This window comes from Mesoplodon mirus (genome assembly GCF_964341445.2).
Source record: "Mesoplodon mirus genome assembly, chromosome: 9".
In the NCBI taxonomy this organism is placed as follows: Eukaryota; Metazoa; Chordata; class Mammalia; order Artiodactyla; family Ziphiidae; genus Mesoplodon; species Mesoplodon mirus.
This window is the reverse complement of record NC_138985.1, coordinates 86,891,402-86,914,592: the sequence shown is the minus strand read 5'-3', so window position 1 is coordinate 86,914,592 and position 23,191 is coordinate 86,891,402. Positions and strand designations below refer to the sequence as shown.

Here is a 23,191-nt window from a genome sequence, read left to right as displayed (position 1 = left end):
GAGGGAGGAGTTACGGGGATATATGTATATGTATACTACAGCTGATTCACTTTGTTATAAAGCAGAAACTAACACACCATTGCAAAGCAATTATACTCCAATAAAGATGTTAAAAAAAAAAAAGTTTGGGGATAATGCCATCTTCCTCCCCATGTTATTGTTCAGAAAACCAAGCTAGCAGATGGCTCCTTAAGGGAAAAAATGAAACCAAAATTGTCATGTCCTTTAAGTAATGAAGGAGTACAGTAGTTTAAGAAACCAAATAGAGGCTGATAAAATCAGATTGTAAACTACTCAGGAGGCTCATAGTGAGAATGTGCTCAAGTGCAAGGGGAAGGGATTAAGGATTAGGGACAAGTTTGCCACAGGCTAAATTTGAAAAGAGATAGGTGTATCTGGACCTTGAATTATTATCATCTTTATTTTGGGACAAATCCCAAATGCCTTATCAGAAAGATTAGATTGTTTTCTTAAAAGTCACTGCATGAAATTTATATCTATATCTATTTAAATTTATAGATATAGACACACAGACACATGAGAAATGCTTGGAGAATTCTAAAATATATCAGGCAGAATAAGTTTGCCCTTTAAATGGTCAAATAGAAAAGCCAAATTTAAAAATTGTGAAAGAATCATGTTAAGTATTATGGCTGCAAATACGTGGTTTTAATGTATTTAATTATTTTGACTATGGAGAGAAAACTGATACATTCTGTAGGTCTAATGTCTCAACCAATGAGAAGTCTGTGTCCCTTTCTTTTACCAGGCAGGCACTGCATTTTGAAGAAACCAAGATTTTGCTCCACTCCCAGCACCCCTGCTTTTTTTTTTTTTTCCTAGCCATTAAATATGTCAATTCTGGCCGAAAAAAGTTGCCTTGGGTGAAATGTTCCATTCTTTTCTCAGTAACACTCAATGCCGTAATATTAAAAAGCAGAGCCCATGTATTTTGTAAGAAAAAAGGTTGTGACCAAATAATTTTATGTCCATCCAGGTTGTCTTTCACATGTGAAGAAGAAAAGGACTTTTAATTTGTCTTGATACAGAAAATGGGTCACTTAAGTATGCTTTAAGCAATTACTTCAAGGAGTAACCCAGCCAAGAATGATAAAATTCTGGTATAACACAACATACTGTAAACTCTAAAGCATAAAAAGTTATCCATATATATCTTAAACAGCGGGTTGCTGAACTAATTATGAATCTCCAAAGAAAAATGTAAAAAATAATGGCAATAACAATGTTCTCTATTTAAAATAACAAATCTTGGAGCGAGGGGAGGAGGGAAATAGGTGAGGAAGTTTAAGCGGTACAAACTTCCAATTACAAAATAAATGAGTCAGAGGCATGAAATGTACAGCATGGGGAATATTTTCAATAATTATGTAATATCTTTGTATAGTGACAGAGAGTAACTAGATTTATCATGATGATCATTTTGAAATGTATATAAGTATCGAATCACTGTGTTGTATACCAGAAATTAACATACTGTCAATTATATTTCATAAACAACCAAACAAATGAACTCACAGAAAAAGAGGTCAGATTTGTGGTTACCAGAAGGGGGTAGTTGGGGGACGGGGAATTGGAGGAAGGCAGTCAAAAGGTACAAACTTCCAGTTATAAGGCAAATAAGCACTACGGATGTAATGTACAACATGATAAATTGAATTTACTCTGCTGTACTGTATTTATGAAAGTTGTTAAGAGGGTAAATCCTGAGAGTTCTCATCACAAGGGAAAAATATGTTTATCTATTTCTTTAATTCTACATCTTATATGAGATGACGGATGTTCACTAAACTTACTGTGGTCATCATTTCATGATGTATGTAAGTCAAATCACTGTGCTGTACACCTTAAACTTATGCAGTGCTGCATCTCAATTATCTCTCAATACAACTGGAAGAAAAAAAAATAACCAATCTGTACTTGCAATACCAAGTAACTGAAGAAGCTGGAGGAAGCTGGTTGGTGGATGGTAATGCATTTCATGTCTGCTGTAGTGAAGGTCTCAAAGACACTGCTTCCTTCTCAAAAACTAGAGAGAAAAGAAAGCTTTAAAGCATCCTATTAGTTAATGATAAGAAAAATCAGAAATATGGCCAAAAAATAAATAAATGCAAAGACTAGACAGTGCATAAAGCAAAAACCAGAGAGTATGTAAAACAACTAGGATGCATATTTATGAAATCATAAAACAAGATGAAGGAAAGATGTTGAAAAAATATGCTGATCTCAGATGCCAAAAATTGACTATACAATGTTTCAAGGATCATTTAATGAAGAGTTACATGAAATGTCAAAATTAAAAGGATGGCAATGCAAACTAAGGAAAGACATAAACTAGAATTCAAAGAAAATCAAAGTAAAAATGCAAAAAGGGGGTTGTTTTATTTATTCATTCATTCAAGAAATATTTACGGAGCACCAATTATGTGTCAATCAGTGCGCTGGGCACTAGGCTAGAGAGTGAACATGCACACAAACCCACATAGGGCTTATTTCTAATGGGGAGAGTCAGAAATCACATAATTTAAAAGTACATGTTAAGTGATAAGCATAATGAGAAAACTGGGAGATGAAGAGCATTTGGGGGTGGGAGGTGGTTACAATTTTACAATGGTGTGTCCAGGAAAGTCCTCAATAAAAAGGTAACACTAAGCAAAACCAAAGGAGGTAAGGAGGTGGGTCATGAAGAGTTATAAAAGAAGGGCATTTCAAGCAGAGGGAATGTCAAGAACACAGTGTGCAGGAGAATGTGCAAGGAACAGCAGCGCACCGAGGCGGGTGAGGCTAGAACAGAAGGAATAGGGGAAGTGAGGGCCAGAGGAGGCAACTAGAGAAGTAATAGGAGGCCAGATCATTCAAGGCTTGAGGAAAACTGGAGTGATTTTGCTTTTCATTCTGTGTGAAACAGGAAATTGGGGGAATGACATGATCTGACTTGTATTTGCACAAATGAGTTGGGAAGCTGGTGCAATAATCCGAGTAAGAGATGATGAAGGCTTGAATGGATGGTGGCAGTGGTTGGAGATGATAAGAAAAGATAATCCAGGAGAAGTTTGCTGAGAAGTCGAATGCAGGTTGTGAGAAAGAAGGAAGAATCAAAGATGACTTCAAGATTTTGGGCCTGAGCAACTGGAGGAGTGAAGTTGGCATTTACTGAGATGAAGAAAGTGCAGGTTAGGACCTGAAGTGGGGACAAGAGCAGGACACACCAAGTTGGAGAGACGTATTAAATATATAAGTGGGTGGTTGGATATATGACTCTGGAGTTCAGGGAAGAGTTCTGGTTTAGACCTATAAATGTGGAAGTCACCCGGGTAGAGAATATAGGGATGAGATAGGCAAGTAGTGTAGCCAGAAAAAAAGAAGCATCCCAAGAAATGAGTCTTGAAGACTCCAGTTCTTAGAGGCTGGAGATGCAGACGAACCATCAAACGTGATTGAGATCGCCAGTGAAGTAGGTGGTCAATGAGATATACAAGCGTGGTGTTACAGAAGTCAAGTGAACAAAGCTTCGCCAGAAACACAAAGTGGTAACTGTCAAAAGCTGCTTGGAGGCCAACAAAATGAGGGCCAAGACCACTGACTATTAGAGGTAGCAATGTGGAGGGCGCTAGTATAACTGATGAGGAAAGTTTTGTTTTGAGTGGTGGAAAGGGAATCCTGTTTAGAGTGGGCTCAGGAGTAAACGGGAGGAGAGCAAATGGAGACGGAAACACTTTACAAAGGTTTAGCTGGAAGGAAGAAGTGAAGCAGAAGCCAAGATACTTGTTTTTTGGGTTTGTTTTTTTTTTTGCGGTACACGGGCCTCTCACTGTTGTGGCCTCTCCCGTTGCGGAGCACAGGCTCCGGACGCGCAGGCTCAGCGGCCATGGCTCACGGGTCCAGCCTCTCCGCGGCATGTGGGACCTTCCCGGACCGGGGCACGAACCCATGTCCCCTGCATCGGCAGGCGGACTCTCAACCACTGCGCCACCAGGGAAGCCCCCCAAGAGACGTTTTTTTAATGTCAGAGCTAACAGCATGCTAAGAAACACCCATCATTTGAACCACATTTACTGATTAATTTGTATTATCATATGTTAAGCTAACAATTTGAAAGAAAACACCAGTGATTTAATTATGAATGGATAGAATGCCAAAAACAAAATTCTGCTGCTAAAAATGTGACCTTTAGCTGTAAGCATTTGCACAGAGCCTTGCTTCAGGATGAAGTTCTTCCAAATCACTCAGAGAACTCTTATCCTCATTTTCTAATATCATATTGCCCCTTCTGCTTTTGCACAGAAGATAACTTCTTATCAAAAGCTTCTGAAGTCCCAGTAAGCTTTTCCAAAAACACAGACTACTCATTTTGACTAATATTGCCTCCAAAGAACCATAACCATAAGGGCTGAATTTTGTGCGAGGATTCTCATACCGAACGTTTAACTCAGGTCTCATTTTAAATAACTAAAATAATTAAAGCCTGTTTAAACAACAGGGTGAGTGCATCCTTTAAAAATTAATGTTAAAGCCACACAATTCTTCTCTGTGCTCAGAATTTTAAAAATTCAACAAATTAATTCACTCCTTATATAATTGTGTTTTAAAACCTGATTTTTCCAAAGTAAGTCTCACAGGAGCCTTAATCATTGCTTACAGCTATTTGTCAGTTCTTCATCAGATCAAACACTGCTGCTTCCAGCTATTATATAATAATAGCTTTTAAAACTTCTAATAACCTAGTTAATATTCTATCAAGCATCACTATTTATTTAAACAAGTCCTCTGTTTTTTTGTGTCTTTTAATGAAACATCTGAATATTGTAATTATTTTCCTCAGACATTGTTTTCTCTTAATTTTGTATTTCTTAAATTTTAATGATTACATTTTATCCTGGACACAGTAAAACATACATTTTGAAATAATCTCTTAAATCATCTATTATTCAATATTAGTACAATTCACCCTAAGTTAAAACTAATGACTATTTTTCAGTATAAGTGATTATGTATCTTAGTGGGTCCTTTGTCCTACTCTAACCAGGATAAGTTTTCCTGAATTAGATTTTCTTATCATTGCTGTTTGCAATTGGGAAGTTAAAGAACTCTGCAAATAATTTCTATGTGCCTATTAGCCTCATACATATTTAAACTATTTTTATTGAGCAGAACACTAACTTCTATAGTATTTAACTAAACATTTGCCCCATCTCGACAGACTTTTGTTTTTAGCCATCTGTTTTTTTTCATAATCTCTTTGTGTTTCCATGTCTTCTTGTGGACTCTCTAGCTATGTCGTAAACAAGGTCAGCAGCCCAAATAAAAGATACTCTGATTCTTGTCACAAAATATAGTTTTAGAATGTCCCTCATAGCCCCTCAAGCAGGGCCAGGAATAATTCTGCTATTCTCACATTTTTAAAGACTTTCAGGTATCAAGAATACTGGCTTTTCTTTTCCAAGAAAAATAGCTTTAACTCTACAAATCTAAAACTTAGGCTGCTCAAAAATTTTAAAGCACTGGAGCCATGATAAAGTGTTGACAATACAGCTATTGACAGCAACAGGTAACCAGTGGCTATAAAATATACAGTGTTTTCTCCATGCTTGAATCAAACAGGATCTCACATATCTCAGATCTTGTTCTTGGTTTAAAAAAAAAAAAAAGATAAAAAGAACTGAGAGAAATGCTTTTGGCTGGAACTGCCTGGGGTGTTGGAGGGATGAGGAGGTGTTAGCGAGAGGGATCCGGTATCTTTTTGTTTCATGAAAACCCTAGCTTGACAGGAAATACAGGGAAAACTTAGCCATAGAAATGGTGCATCCGCTGTGCAGGCCAACAAGTAGATTCTCCCACCGCTACTTAGAATAAAGAAACTTATAGTTCTCTTTCTGTTCTGTTTCTGGCCACAGACATCTTTCTTCCCTTCTTCTGCATTCACTATTGTGCTCTATTCCAATCACTTAATTTTCTTTCTTAAAAGTCTGAATGCCAAGAGTAAAAAGCCCTTAGGAAGTTGTCCATGATCGTTTGCCAATTCAGTTCAAAATCTATATAGACTCTTGGACCTGTTAAAACGAGAATGTGATTTGATTGACCTACTTTTAGTTTTGGGTTTTTTTTTTTAAATAAGAGGGATTGAGTGAATTTGAGGGTGAATTGAATTCTAATTCTGAATGCTGGGAATGTGATCCCAGGTTTCTTGCCCTGCCGAGGAGTGCACTGAATGAGCTGAGGTGGTGGCAATATTTCCATTTGACTAGACAGATTCTGTTCTATTTTCTGTTTTTAGAGTGACTGCTTTGGAAGGAATTTCACTTGACTTATGCTGCAAGTATTTACTGAGCACCTACTATATAGGCCAGGGGTCTTTAGAGTCTTGAGACCAGACTCCTTCAAAGCAGGGAGCTATGGAAACAACTGAAATACAGTATGAGTGATGTGTCCCCCTGTCTGGCTGAGAACAGTAATGTGTCAGAGAAGGCTTCACAGCGGAGATGAAAGATAACTAGGAATGCAAGGGGACATAAGTCACCAAAGATAGAGGAAAAACATGAGCCAAAATGAAGAACAGGTGAGGAAGTTCAGGACAAGCTGGACAGGTAGGCTGAGTTCAGGTTTTGAAGCACCTTGCATGCCCTGGTAAGGACATCATATGACATCAGGAGTTACATGAACCTATGGGTCCTTCCCAAAAATGAGTAGGAGCGACTCAAAATTTGATCTATTATTTCCTCAATGGTTTCCAGTGATGGAGACCCTCATTCCTGTATTGTGTTTCATCACTGAAGTCAGACTCAGGAGAATTTCTTTCTGAGAATTACAGAAACACAGTCTGTTAAAAGGAAAACCTTTCTCCTAAGATGCAAGTCCCTACAAGCATGCCAGTATCCATTCTACAAACTTGCAAAGGGCCTTTTTAACATTGGCCTTCAACAAAGCAATGATTTATGTCAAGTAAGTAATGACTATAGTGTGCTTATTGAACTGTATACATTTTGGCCAGAGAGCACGTTGTGAGGATTTCCTAAATTAATAGGAGATGAATTTGTTGCTATTTTCATGGCACGTGTGTGTGTGTGTGTGTGCATGCCTGAGAGAGAGAGAGATTTAATATAGTGGAACTTTCCAGATGTGTTTTGATCAACTAATATGTGTTTGGGATTTATAAGTGATGGAGCAAGAACATATGCAATATGCAAAAAACTTTTCACTCTTTATTATTGAATACCATATAAGAATCTTGAGAAGTTTAATCAGTGGCAACTTAAACTCCAGGCTACAAATCCTAAGTGAGATTATGTGAACATATTTTCTCATTGGCACTTGCATAGTCTGGCATATGTAGCAGAATGTAGCAGAATGCAATAAACAAGCATAATTACTTCCACACAGAAAAGTCTATATCAATCTTTTCTTGATGACCTACTTTCAGTGAGTTTTCTCCAGTAATGCAATCACCCAAACAAATCTCCAGCAGACTGTGTACTACAGTGTCAAAGCCTCACACTGAAAAAAGTCAGCCCTCCCCATGTATTTAAAAGGGAAAACTCACTATGTGGAAGTACACGTTCTCTGCCAGTATTCAGAGAAGACCCAACCCATCTCACAGCGAAAGGGTTTATATGCCGTTATTATTAGCAGAGAGATTATTTGGCTAAGTGTTTTCTTATCTTCACTTGCCTGAATGCCATTGTGTCTAATATAACGTAATCTCTCATCATGTTTGTAAAAACTAACAGTTGTTTTATTTTTTCAAATAGACACTGTAAAATTCTAATTTTAAAATGTGGACATGTGGGGGGCGAGGAGAGGGGGGAGAGGAGAAACCAGTCACCTTGAAAAGCTCCCACCAGTAGAGAACGGGAATACTTCCATACGGATGTTTAATTGTTTTGGCAGGGGGTGGAGGGGTTGGTGTAAAATTCTGAATACATTATTGAGGAACAAAGAAGCATCTTGTGTGTTCCTGACTTCTGCCAAGAATACTAAATAGCTAAAATATAATGAAAAGTTAGGAAGAAAATAAGTTGCAATCACAGGCAAGAGAGAAGCATTATGGGATATTCTCTTGTGAGATGGATGATGCCCAGATTGGGCTGTATTGTAAAGGATTTAAGGGCAACATGTACTAGCCATACTGGCTAATTAAAAATGATTTCATTCTTTGTGCTTCTTTCCAGGAACCCGTTTTGCAGACAGCATTGCTATCTATGTCCAAAATTCTTGCCCCATTCTGATAGACGTTTAGCCAAGAATCATCTGCATATCAACTCATTCTTTGAAATTTTAGCACCAAGAGCTTACCTTTGGGCCTCCCTGGTGGCGCAGTGGTTGAGAGTCCGCCTACCGATGCAGGGGATACGGGTTCGTGCCCCGGTCTGGGAGGATCCCATATGCCGCGGAGCGGCTGGGCCCGTGAACCATGGCCGCTGGGCCTGCGCATCCGGAGCCTGTGCTCCGCAACGGGAGAGGCCACAACGGTGAGAGGCCCGCATACCGCAAAAAAAAAAAAAAAAAAAAAAAAAAAAAGAGCTTACCTTTGTCACAAAATAGCAGCTGCCACCACCAAAAATTTAGCCTCAAATTGGGACAGACTTAACTATGGAAATTATGTGACATTTTCTCAGCAGTAAGAACATACAAGAAGAGTGTTTTAACCTGCACATTTTGTCCATATATTTTGCTACTTACACTATCATTTTGAATGTGGTAGAGTAGAATATTGAAGGGGACACAAACGATGCCTAAATTACTGAATGAAACGTTCAAAAAGAAGAACTGCTGCTCATATGCTCAGAGACATTTTTAAAATGAATTCACATCTTTATTTTGTCTCTTTTTTTATGACTTTCCACGGACTTAAAACCTGATTTATACAATCTAACATGTATTTCATGATTCTCTATTCTGGTATGCTCCCACCAGGGTTCATTTTATATCTGTAACCAGATTAACTCCTCAAAGAGAAAAACGATTAAAGTCAAGCACAGTGATAAGCACACAGTGGCTGTTCAGTGAGGACCTGGGAGAACGAGTTCCATTGATCTCAACCGGACTCAACCGCTTTGGCGAAGAACAGCAGTGTATTCAGGTCACAGGAAAAGGCAGACCTTCTTCCTCTCCTTTCTTTATGCTGGAGGCAGGAAAAGTCAGGCTGAAAATATCCAGGACAATTCCCATCATTAAACTTAATGATTTCCCCATAGGATGTAATCTTTTAATGCTCAAAATAAGGCAATATCAGTTTTGAGAAGCAGGAATACATGGATATATATATATGTATACTTATTCATTTATTGTGTACATATATGCATATCTACACAATATATAATATATGCATATTACATATATTTATACATAAAGTACTTATATAAATATATTTTCTATATATGCATATTACATGTTATTTCCCCACTCTGAAAACCATCGAAGGCAACTTGACCATAACCAAGTATTACTCATAAAGAATTCATTCAGTCATACTTCTTAAATACAAAAGTCTTGCATCCAACTCATATAGCATAATATAGCTATGTTTCTTCATTACACAAGCAAATATGCTTACATTTCTATCCTTGAGAGCTGCTTTATCCCTTTCTGAAACTTAATGATTCATTAATTTACAACTCTGTGCATCCTTAATATATCTTAAGAGACAAACAGTAGATAAAGTCCTATTGAATGAATTAAAAGAAAAAACTTGCTAAAATCAATTTTAAAACAAATTCTGGGAAGCCTATTCTATGGATCATCTTCCATTGCACTGTTTTTATGTAAAACACAAGCTGCAAGCAATATACAAAGATATTAGCTTATGTGGTAGGAATATGATAGCCTTCAAGCAATCTGAAATCATGGATGTTAAGAAAGCCTACTTATTGGCAGACAGCTGACTGAAATGTCCAATATACCTGTGCTCATTTTAAAGAGGACAAATACAAGGATTTTCAAGGTGAATGAAGTAAAGAGTTTTGATAAGACTTGATAAAATTAACCTGACACTGTTAATATACTCAAATCTTTCCTATCCTTAAGAAAACAAAAAAGCTTTTTTAAGAGTTGTGACTACGATCTCTACTAAAATCGATAAAGATAGATCATTTTAAGCAGCACCATTTCTTCTTGTTACTTCTCAAAGCACTGAGTTAATCAGTTCAGAGGAAATGTTTACCGTCAATTCCTATGTCTTGAGGTAACAAATTTGGAGTTCTACCATTCAACACATAAGCAGTCTTCATGCTACCTTCCTCTATTTCTCTCTCTTCTTTTCTTCCCTTCTAATTATCAAATTCTGTATGTATTTGCTGCCTCCACTTTACCTTCCTGGATATTTCTCTGATTCTATATGGTCCTTGCTACATCTTCACCTTCCCAGGGAGGACGTTCCCTTGAGGACCACCAATGACTCACTCGCCAGAGAATGGCACCAAGTCCTAGCAATTATACTAATTACACTTATATCATATGAGGCAATGTATTTGAAAATACTTTTAAACATTAAAGTACTATTTAAAGAGGATGGTATTATTATACCTCCAAATGATCTATCAAATTTCCACTTTGACACAGTGTAATAGCCTTTTAACTGAGCTTCCTGATTCCCAGTCTCACTCTCCTCCAATCCATCCACACTCTGATATACTGGAGTTACCTTCCTAAAGTAAAGAGATCTACTCGAGTCATTCCACTGCTCAAAACCCTCCACTAGCTCCTCATAATATACTGGATAAATTCCGAACTCCAAACCCTTCAATTAGCCATTGGAAATCTTACCTACTATTTGAAACTTTTCCACTAATACAAATCCCTCCTAATTTTTTTCCTCCCTCTAAACACCACATTCTCGATCTTATTCCTTGCTTCTGTGTATGCCATCTTTTTTGCCACTAATACCCTTCCCCTCAACAGTGGCCCTTGAAGACCTACCCTCCTCCATCCAGGGTCTCCATCCAACCCATCTCCTCTTAGAAATGTTCCCAGAGGTGAATTTAGCCTACTCACAACTCACGCTTTCATATTCTGCTAACTCTGCCATGTATGAGAGCTACTTACGTATGGATCTTTCTCTCTTGCAAAGGCTTAGCAGACCACTAGAGGAATATTCTCTCTAGGAGAATATTTATCACAAACAAGGTGCTCAATAAAGAGTCAGTGAATTGTGTGCTTGTGTTCTCACTATTTAATGATTAAGAATATTAAAATAGTTGTTTGGGCCATCTAAAAAAGTTCTTCGTTAACTTTTAAGCAGAGCTATTAGTGCTTTTCAAATACAGTAAAAACAAATAGCCAACACCTGGTCAATAATGAAAATGTAATCTTAAAAACACACACACAAAATAAATTGCTGAAATGAAAAAATACAGCTAAATCTTGTATCTACTACATAACAGAAAATAATAACTATGACTAGAACAAATTATGCATGGAGAAAGAAAATAAACAAGACAAGGGAACAGTAAGAATATGTATCATTGACAAAATGAAAGATATTATGTGCCCATGTCCTGATAAATGCACTTGTGTCTCCCACCTCAGAGTGGTTCAGTAATCCTCCCATCTGCTGATAGACTTGAATCTTTGGACCAACTCCAAGACTGTCTGGCCTCCTGAAGTTCCTCTGGCTTTCAAAGACTATGAGGTCAACCATTATAGTCCATACTCCTCCTTCTAGGGTTACTCTGAAACTGAAACTGCCTTAAGAAGAGGAGAGAGGGATGGGAAGTTTTCCAGGGCCTTTGTCCTGTGGTACTAGCTTTGTTTTAGAATGGCATGAAACTTGCCAATATATCTACCTTAAGAAAAATGAACTAAGATTAGTAGTATCACAAGGTTGACCTAGATCTGTCGTTTTAAATGCTGGCTGTACTCTGTAATCACCTGGGGAGTTTTAAGAAAATGCTCACGTCTGGGGCCCACACCCACACATATACTTGATCCAGGGTAGGGCCCAGACATCGGTATGTTTTAAAAGTTCCCCTGGTAGATAGTCAGCTCAGGCTGCTATAAAAACAATACCATAGACTGGATGGCTTAAACATTTATTCTCACAGTTTTAGAGACTGAGAAGTCCAAGATCCAGGGGCTAGCAGATTTGGTTCCTGGAGAAAGCGCTCCTCCTGGCTTACAGACATCTGCCTTCTCTCTGTGTTTTCACATCAGAAAAGAAAGAAATAGAGTTCTGGTCTCTCTTTCTCTTCTTGTAAGAACATTAATCCCATCAAGGGGATTCCACTTTCATGATTTCATCTAAAGCTAACTACCTCCCCAAGGTCCCACCTCTAAGTACCATCACATTGGGGGTTAGGACTTCAACATAGGAATGTTGGGGGGATACAAACGTTCAATCCACAACACTAGCTAATTTCAAAGTGCAGCCAGGATTGAGAACCACTAACCGAGATCAATGGTTGTCAACCTAACTTCACACTGAAACAAACAGGACAAGAGTATCACATGTGCAAAACACACCAGTGGGCAGACCAAGATTCTGCACAATTCTGTGTGCCAGGTGAGATGCCACCCTTATTACCCTATTCAAGAAAATGTGTGAGAATGCAAGGGTAAGAACGTCTTTACAGAAATATTTTTAATCTGATGACCAGGTGACTGAAAACTTTGAGAAAATCCAGAAAGTTCCTTATATCTGGCCAGCATTTTGTTATTCCAAGCACACAAGCAGGACTTGGGTGGTGACCAGGATCTCTGCAAAAAGACGTCATTTTAAACAGCAACATTTTCTTTTATTCCTACTCAAGGTACTGAGTTAACCAGTTCAGAGGAAAGGTCTAGTATCAAGACCCATCTTTAAGTAAATATGTTAGAGCTCTAGACATCAAGAAATAAGCAGTTAGTCAGTGACAGTGAAAGAACAGAAAAATTATGGAGTAGATGGGGAAGGCAGAGAAAAAGAAGGATAGAATGATGCTCCAAGAATAGAAAGGTACCTGTGGACATTGTTATGAATATTTTAACAGAAAATCCTCCTTTCTTGCTAATTAATAAATTATTCTTTCCAAATGTATAAAGACTACATTTCCAAGGAATTTGTAAAAAATTTATCTTTTGTCAATGTGTACATAAATTAATGCACGCTTATTGAATGAAACCAGAAAGTTCACATTAACCAGGACTCTGAACGATCACATGTACTCTAATATCTGCATAAGTATCAGAAGCAAAAAAAAAAGATAATCTTCCCATTTTAACACATTAGAATTTTTAGGCAGAAAGATATGTTAACACATACTTTTAAAATTATGTTAACTACAAAGCTCCCCAAATTATATTAACATATCAAAAATATTTTAAAATAATGGTATCAAATAGTGTCAATCTTCTTCCTATCATAATCTTCATCACAATGCTGAGCAATTTTGAATTTTTTTTAAATCTTAAACTTGTGATTAAAGGAAGTGAGGTGAAAAGCAAATAGAAACCAATAAAAGAAAGGAAGGTGAGTGAGAAGAAAATAAAGCAAAGATCCTAATCGAAGAGCAAATCTTGTTTCTGTTTTTAACTCCTGCCAAAATTTCTAACTCATCCCCTGCCCTGTTCCATCTGAATTTAACTAAATTCAAATATTTGTTGAACATCCGCTATGTGCAGGGCTGAGCCACATGCAGTACCTCATCTCTGAGATTAATGATAAAACTTCAGACAAATTCCAAAAGCATGAATATCCACATAATGTAAGTGCACTTCCTGTCATTTATCTGCTTTCCAGAACTGACTTGGGCCACTACCTCTCATGGCCAGCGTGACTACAGAGCACTTAATCCAACATGATGGCTTCTGATTGACTAAAAATACTGTCTTCGTGGTATCAAGATACTTCATTTATCATTACTGACCATCCCCCATGCCCACTGCCCTCCTCTCCCTAACAGGGAAGCATGCTTGCATGTGCACGTGCACTTATATACACACATACACACTGGCTTAATGCCCTGCCCCCGGGACATATTCAAGCTTCATGGCTGCCAACTCATCTAGAATTAAATGTTCACTCAAAACTGCTCCTGCCACTGCACATGCAGTAGCTATCATGGGGACTATATTTTTCATGCACAGATAGGATCTAGGTGATGCTTAAGTGCATTTCTGGGAGAATCAAAGAAAGCAAAGGTCTGGTGCCAGAAGTGGCATTAAAGATGGATGGCTAGAGGTCAATGGTGACCTAACTCTCGAATTGAGATTAGAATCAAAAGAAGGAAAGGCCAGAATAAACTGGCTGATCGCAACAGCAAAAACCTACTGCTATCTAAGAAGCTTCACAGTACTGTATTAAAGATTTATTAAGCACCTACTATAGGTGCTAAGTCCAAGAATGCTAAGTCCAAGGTTGAATGAAATACATACAGTCTTTGCCCTCAAAGAGCTCGTTTAATTGGGGAGAGAGACAGAGACATTGCAAAGCAACACAGTGAATGCTAGAACAGGTACAGAAAATGAGTGTGGGAGCTCTCACTCCTGGACCAGCAGCTAATCTCATCCATTCAACCCCAGTCTCTAAAGGCCACGAAGTGGCCATTTAACTTTCTTCATCTATTGCTGCTCTACCTCAGGCCACCAGAACATCTCTGTGAGTTTTGTACGGCTGACACAACACAGGCCAAAAATAACCAACATACATCGATACTTCAAATAATTTTAATGACTCTAGGAGTCTTTTTAGTTGAGTTGACTTCTCATCAGTACTATCAATCAATACTTTACCAGCTATTGATTCTGAAACAGCACTGTTTAGTAGACTTTCTGCAGTGATATAAATGTTCTGTGTGTGCACTGCCCCATGCAGCAGCCACTAGTCCCATGTGCTGACTGAGCACTTGAAATATGGCTGGTGTGAATGAGGAACTGAATCAATGTATTAAATAAATTTGAAATTAAATAGCCACATACGCATAGTGGCCGTGGCACTGCACAGCACAGTTCTAAAATATAAGTGTTTTAAGACTATGCCATATGATCAAATAATTTTTCCCTTAATTCCTATACATATGTTATACATGCCTCTGAAGAATTAAAAACACAGATAAAAACTGGTTTCCTTCTGTAACCTGTGGTTGCTGCCAGGAATTACACCCAACAAGACACTAAAAGTTAAAGCACAATCGAAACATACATATGTCACATTTAAATTGGTTCTGACTTTTACCAATGGCCTTCTTGATGAAGTGGGAAACATTCAAAAGTATTTAAAAGTTAAGATATTTAACACATTAAGAGATATTTGGGAAAGACTGTTATTTTCAACTAGTTCTAAAAGAAGAAAACATCTTCAAAGTGAGATATAAGGGGGTTTCAATGTAGGCAATGATTCAGATCTGTTGGATTGTAGGCATCATGAGTATTAGCACTCTGTATGGTGATGCACTGCTTAACTATTAGTGCCTAGCAGATGCTGGGCACTTAGGAAACCTGTAATGGAAGAGTAGTTAAAACAGTATGGATGGGGGCTTCCCTGGTGGCGCAGTGGTTGAGAGTCCGCCTGCCAATGCAGGGGACACGGGTTCGTGCCCCGGTCCAGGAGGATCCCACATGCCGCAGAGCGGCTGGACCCGTGAGCCATGGCCGCTGAGCCTGCGCGTCTGGAGCCTGTGCTCCGCAGCGGGAGAGGCCACAACAGTGAGAGGCCCGCATACCGCAAAAAAAAAAAAAAAAAAAAAAAAACAGTACAGATGGGAATATTCTACATCTGGATCATGGTGGTTGTTACCTGACTATATGTATTTGTCAAAACTTTCCAGATGGTACTCTAGAAAAGATAAATTATGCCTTAATTTTTTTAAAAAAGAAAAGGGGGAGAAAAGTAATATGGCAGCACATGGGAAAAATCATGAATGGATATCTGCAAGAAAGCAAATGGGAACGTGAAATGTAGCATCACATCTCATGTGAAATGAGCTAGTATATTCCAAACAGCAAATTCATCTCCCAGGAATGAAAGGAGGAAAAGGCTCAGGCTTGAGAGTCAGAAGGAACATATAGACTGAAACAGGCTGTGCGATTTTAGGTAAGTCATCTAACTTCTCTGTGCCTCAGTTCCCTCAGCTGAAACATGTGTAAAATGAAACACCTATCTGAAACACTTTTGGGGAGAATGAAATGAGAAAAGGCACATAAAATGTCCAGCAGTGGGTATGCACCTGGCAAGCACTGAGCAGATGGTAAATGGAAACAAAACACAAGCTCATCTTCTTAATCAAGGCCTTCCTCTGAGGTCCTCTGGTCCTGAATGAGGGAGTTCCATTTCCATACTACAGTCTAAACAGTTGGCAAATGAGTGGTCAAGCAACGCTACCAGGTTAGACAAAACTCAAATCTCCTTGGAGTCAGGGGAATGAGGAAATGCAGTGCATGCTTCCAGAAAAACCTGAATTTTTGCCAGAAGCAAAATTCCCACAAGAAATTTTCAACAAGTTCCCAAATGTCTCATGCAGACATGACAGCACAAATGAATTCATCAATGAAATGATTTATCCTGGCAAACTTCCCTGAGTGGAAGCAGCTATAGTCTACATAAAAAGGAGAGAGAGATGAAAGAAAGAAAATTCCTATTCTGCAAATCAAAAGTAATTAATTTTCTGAATGGAGACTAGTTATTATTTGGAGGGAAAAGGCATGAATATTTTCTATTCCTGGTTACAATTTGTCTTCGGAAGGTAAACAGACCAAGCTGAGAGTCACAACATACTGGATTCTACTGATTTCATACTCAAGATAAATTAAGCAATTAATTCTTGCAGAGGAATTGGGTAAAATTTGTAGTTAATGTGTCCTTTAAAGCAATAATACATGACTTAAAAGTTCAGAATTTGATTCATTACAAATTTAACAGTAATATTTAAACATATTAGTTCAGCGTACCTTGCATGACTGTAACTCAATTCAAAGATCCTCAAACTGACATATATACATTAATATGTATAAAATGGATAACTAATAAGAACCTGCTTATAAAAAAGTAAATAAAATAAAATTCAAAAGAAAAAAAAAAGGATCCTGAATTCTCATTAGTTGAAAGAAACTATTCCTCCTTAAAAGCTCTTAAAACACCTACGTCTCCTCTATGACTCATAGTTAAGCCTCCTTACAGGAAGCCACGGCAGATATTCCCATTACCTGTTCAGTGGGTCACAATTAAATAATAACTAGAGTTATACAGTCATTACATTAGTTCTCCACCTAGTAGAAAAAACCTCTCAATTATTTTAGAGAAGGTTCAAATTCACTTAGGGAATTCTCTTGGAGTCATCTTTATTTTCTGCCTCTCTGATTAAGAATCTCCTTCAGTTGAATAACATTAAATGTTGTGTTCCTCATGTGATTTTTAAAATTAATATTAAGTCAGGTATCAGAAATCAAGTCCATGGTAAAAACTTGTTAATAATCCAGAAACTTTATTGACACTTAAGTGTCAAACTAGCTCAGCAGTTGTCAAAGTGTGGGCCTACACCAGCAGCATCTGCATATCCTGGGAATTTGTTAGACACTGAGATTCTCAGCCCCACCCCAGAACTACTGAATCAAAACTCTGCAGGGTGGACCCCACAATCTGTGCTTTAACAAGCCCTCCTGGTGCCTCTGACGTACCCTAAACGTGAAGAACTGTGATCTAGCTAATTCTGGCAAAAACATTTGAGGCCTCAGGCTAATCTTGATATGATGATCCAAGTGGATGAACTCACAGACAGATTTAACCCCCTCCCCCCAAAAACCCATAATGTTCTTCTTTAGTTTCTAGTGATCCCTAGCAGTAATGTGGAAAGGAAGAATTTGTTTCACTCCAAATAATCGAATGAGGATTTTTGTGTTTGGAGAGTTACTTGAAAGAAGCAATTGGTCCCTATGTCCAGTTCAAAATCATCAGGACATTTTGGACACAAAAAGTGATAAGGTCATTATGACATTGCTAACAATGAACACCTTAGTGAATTCTACATCTTGTTTCTGGATAATGGTAAGGATGGCAGCCTAACATTCAAATTGTATCAGAGCTGTCATCCTGCATAGCAAGTCTCAGTGGGCGGACCTTTCCTGAGCATCTATTATATGTGCCAGCTCAACTCATTGGCTCCAAAGATACTGAGAATGAGTAGTAAACACATTCACAAATACAACAGTAGATGTTGAGAGTAAAATAATTGAAGTGGAGACTGAATTTTTCATTGGTAGATAATGTGCCTCAGTTTTTCAAAATGTCCTATCTGAGATCAGGTATTCATTCCATCTGAGGTAGCCAAGGCCCCTAGGTCAGTCTGCAGGCAACAAAGTAAAAGGCCAACTGTGTTAAAATGGGAAGGGATACAAAAGTATTCATCTGCCAGTCTCAAAAAACCCACATTCTGAGTTCTAATACAAGCTCACGTTCAATATCATCACTTAAACTTGCGATACTCCTAAACAATTCATTTAATCCTTTCCAGTTAAATTTTACAACATCAAAACATTAAAGAAAATGTCCAATAAACTGAAATCTATAAACCCCAAGCAACAGGCTACTAACAATGCTTTATTGAGAAAAGCCTTTGCAAAACATGGTGTATTGAAATGGAATAGCATTCCACCCAAAAGGAATGAGGTACTGATACATGCTACAACATGGATGAATCTTGAAAACATTATGCTACGTGAATGAAGCCAGACACCAGAGGCTACGTATCATACAATTCTATTTATATAAATGCTCAGAAGAGACACATCTATAGAAAAAGAAAGTAGATTAGTGACTGCCAGGGCTAGGGTCAGAGAGAATGAGGAATGACTGTTCATGGAGTTTCTTTTGGGGGTGATTAAAATGTCCTATAATTAGATAGTGGTGATGGTTGCACAGTTTTGTGAATATACTAAAACCCACTGAACTGAACAATTTAAAAAGATGAATTGTATGCCATGCAAATTATACCTTAATTTTAAAATTTCACCATATACACAGGGAATGTGGTTTAGGTGGCATGCAAATCAGTATTCTCTGGTTTATTTTTATACTACAGTGAGATTTTTAAATAATAATCTAAGTACCAAGAGGACCTGGCTTTGTTATTAAAACAGATCTATACCAGAAACATAAATTCAACAGGTATGTATTTGATGACCACAGTACTTTTAAAAAATGTCTTCCCCTCTCCAGAATCAATTGTATGGTTTTAGAGAAAACCAGGACCAGATTCCTCGCACGTCGTAAATGTCAACCGTGTGCGTCACACCATCTCTGAGCACTTTCATAAAGCTTTTAGAATTTAAATTATGTGCATATACCTGGCAGGCTATTGGCAATTATCACCATATAGCAATGCAATGCCCATTAGTTACAACACAGAAATGATTTCTTTTTGTAAAGGTTACTGTGCCAAGAGCAGCACCATCTACTGGATAAAACTATAGGTTAATATCTACTTTATTAGGAACAATCTATTAGGATCCTCTAACTGTAAAGAGTAAAATATGTGTGCTCACAAACGGAGGTACATTTTCTAACTTTCGGGTTAATGGCTCCAAACCTATTATATGCCATCGTAACAGAACATCTTCATGAAGGAAAAAAAGACATTTCTTTAATAGAATACAAAAATCCAGTCTTACAATCCTTCCAGAAAATGCCCGGAACACTTGAATCTGCATCCCAGGTAAAGATTCTAACTGGCTCTTTCAGGAGACAGTTTCAGTATTAAATGTGTAACCTGGAAGGTGGTGGGTAAAAGATGAATCCCTGAATACCTATATCAACCTGCAGCTCTCCTCTGACTTTGGCAGCAGTGGCAGAATGTTGACAGAAATTCTGATTGAAACTTTTTTTTAAAGTAACTGCCCAGACTTGAATGTGACTAAATTAAAAGTACTGAAAACACTAAAAAGTCAGGTTGGTGCCTGTTCCTGTTACTACCTTTCGGGCGTGTGTGCGCGTGTGTGTGTGTGTGTGTGTGTGTTTAATTCGCATCAGACACGTGTATTCCTCATTCAAGCCCATAAATATCCGTAGCATGAACTAAACAGCAAGAACGCGATACAATACGTAGCCCCGCACCAAGGGTGTATTTATCTTTTTATGTATATCTAAAAGGCTCTTTTCCACACTTTGCAAAGAGGAGGAGAAGAGCTGCGAGGACAAGAAGCGTGACGGGCAAGCCCCCCTCTTCTGGCCGCGGGAGCAGCATCCCCGCGGGCAGGTGAACTGTGGCGGAGGTGCGAGGTGGGGAGGGGGCGCGTTCTCCCACGCTGCCGACACTCCGTCGTGCCGCCGCGACACGGTGGGGGCTCCCCAGTTCGCCGTCCCTCTTGCCTCCTTGCTAGATGGCGGCGCGGCAGCAAGTACCGAAAGCTCTGAAATCCCCCCTCCCGTGTCCCAAACGATCCCACAGGGGAAACCCCGCCGAGGTCTTAACACTCACCCAGGCGGCAAACACAGAGGAGCTGTATACAGGCGAGAAAGCGCTTTAGGATTCGCATTTCCAGACGATCCGGGGGCTCCCACCGCGCGGCTTCTCGGCGTGTCTGGATGGAGAGGGAGGGGACGCGAAGGAAATGTTCTCTCCTCCAGTGTATAGACTGGTGCGAGGCTGTGTGTGCGCGCGAGCGTGTGTGTGTGTGTGTGACAGAGAGAGAGAGAGAGAGAGAGAGGAGAGAGAGAGAGAGAGAGAGAGAGAGAGAGAGAGAGAGAGAGGCGGGGGGAGAGGGAGAGAGAGAGAGAGAGAAGGACAGAAATAACCTAGGGGTGGACGCGTGGTGCTCGCGGGCCCGGGAGCCGCTAGCCGAGGCGCATGTCGGGCGGGCAGGACTCGGTCTCCCAGACCAGCAGCGGTCGCGGTCTCAGCTCTCGGAGCGCCACGACGCCTGTGTGCCGGGTGCGCGCTCGGGCCGGGCCGTGCGCGCCGCGGTTCGGCGGGGGCGCGGGCGGGGGCGCAGCGCGGCGGCGGCGCCGCGCGCGGGGGTGGAGGGGCGCGGCTGCCGTTCGGGGGCCGGGGGCCGGGTCCCGGGGTAGCGATTCACAGAGCGACACCCCCTCCCCCCTGGCCCCTGCTAGTAGCTTCGTTGCCCCGGAGTTTGTGGAACCCGCTGGGGTTTAGAATCTTCGTGGAGAAAATGTCTCTTCATTAAGACTACTTCATCCCTTTGGAAGAGGAGGCCCGACCCCCATTGTCCCGCACAGCCAGAGATTGACCTTTGGGGTTCACCCCTGGAAATGTTTTTCATTTGGTTGTTTTCCTGCCCGCCTATGCTAAGTGGGTACAATCAGAAAGTGGTGGAGTCGCCTGGGTAACCTGGGTTCCCCTTTCCACTTTCTTTCCATTTTCCAAAGCACCAGAGTAGTTCCAGACCACATTTCCTTCCGGGCAGTTGACTGCCAATAATCTCTGGCCCTAATTGTGACCAGTCAGACCCTGACCCTGCCCCAGACTCCAATCAAATTGTCCTGCTGTGCACAGCTGCCGGGAGGAACTTTCAACTCTGCCGTGGTCCTTCCGGACGCACCGAACTACCCAAGTGCCTCCTTGCACAGAGTCGCAAGAGAAGATTTTTTAATCGCTCAATTGCAGGATATACAAAAGAGATATAACACATGCCTTGTGCTGCCTCAGAGCTGGAAATGTCACGTTGTACGTGCTTGTTTCTATGTGCTTTCTATTTGTATACTTATATGAGACTCCGTTTGTCGCCTTTCAGGAGTCCACTCTAAGGCACAGAAAGTCAAGTTCTGGAATTATCCCTGTATTCTCAGCAATCATTTGATGTAGGTTATCTGTACAGTGTGTACTCCTGTGTCCTGTACTTGTCTCAAAAATAGTATTTTAGCTTTAAATTTTTAAAGAAAGCGTATCACATACAAAATTGGGTTCTGAATGTATTTTGAGTGTTACTACCAGTTCTCCCTAATATCCACAGCCTCTGAACACTAAGTTAAATATGCAGAGCTAATGATGCAATTTGCTGTTGCTTCAGAAATTGATTACAGTCGTGTAATAAATTTCAAATCTATACAGAACGTTTATTCAGGAATACATATAAATATTAAGAAAGTGACCCTGGATCTTATTCTTCCTGTGAATAAAAATAGAAATGCTGCAATTTTTATAAGAATTATGATCTTTTATAAGATTGATGATTGCTCCTGTGAGTTTCCACTTTGGAAGAAAAATTTTGCTTGCATAGCAAGAAGTGTGTATATAATCTAGAAATGCACTGAAAGGGCAGAGAAAGGGTTTAATATGGACTAGAGTAGGCAGAGAAATTTTCCTAGAGATGTGTAGTTAATCCAGAAGGACTGGCTGGAAAAAAATTGATGTCAAAGTGGGTGGAGACAGGAATGAAAGAAGCAGATGTTTTGTGCTATAAAAACTACATGGATTAAATTTGAGCAGATTGAGTGGGGTCAGACCCTGGGAACTTTGATTTCCTAGTGGAGGAGCTTATACCTGAAATACTAAGCAAGAGGTAACCACAGAAGACGCCTCCAAGAACTTTATTTGTTGAGAAGCTAGGTTTGCTCAGGGGCATGTATGGTGTTCTAGGAGGTCTCGATTATCAAATCTACCTCACTAGACTGCCAGAATAACCCAACAGTAACAAAATTTACCCTAACTCCCCTCTTACTTGGCCCCAAAGTCACACCACTAGTCACTTTTTTGAGTTAGATCATGAAACAACGGCACTGTTGAAATCAAAGTTACTCTGATAAAAAGGGCAGGTAGACCTTGTGGTTTCTGCTAATCCCATTCTCACAGTTAAAACTACTGTCATTTACCTGGGAAGGTACAAAAGCCACCATGAGAGAGTAGTCAAGTTGCTGCTGAGGTTTGTATGGGGAGCAGGATGGAAACCAATTCTACATGACTGAGTGATGGCAATGGAAAACTGATTTGCAGGACCAAATCAGTGGATCTAATAGTCCTGAGGAGGGCAATGGAATAGGAGGCTTAGGAGGTCCAGTCCTTGGAAAATAGGTCCTTGCAACAGCCCAGGTGTGAAGGAGAAGCCATCAAAAGGGCGGGAACATCAAAAACATTGTAACTCACATTTCACAATTTTATGGCGGTCATGGCCATTTCTGAGATGGGTTACCTGATCAGTATACATTGGCTATTGAAAGTTATAAACCCATAAAATCACATGCATCCATTCACAGGCTGAATCAATCAATCTATCTACCTATTTATTCATGTATAAATATAGATATATTCTCTATATATTT

General features: G+C 39.5%; 1 protein-coding gene across 5 annotated transcripts in view; it reads right to left on the bottom strand.

The window, feature by feature from the left end:
* The window catches only part of PTPRZ1 (protein tyrosine phosphatase receptor type Z1), a 167,082-nt gene extending 146,228 nt beyond the window's left edge, over window positions 1–20,854 (bottom strand). For 4 of the 5 annotated variants that reach the window (XM_082633063.1, XM_082633064.1, XM_082633061.1 and 1 more), the window contains exon 1: window positions 20,394–20,854. In XM_082633063.1, coding sequence (XP_082489189.1) covers window positions 20,394–20,451 — 58 coding nt within the window. In that variant the 5' untranslated portion in view covers window positions 20,452–20,854. The remainder of the gene's footprint in view (window positions 1–20,393) is intronic. The other variant, XM_082633060.1, reaches the window with a different exon arrangement.
* Between the last annotated feature and the right edge of the window lie 2,337 nt (window positions 20,855–23,191).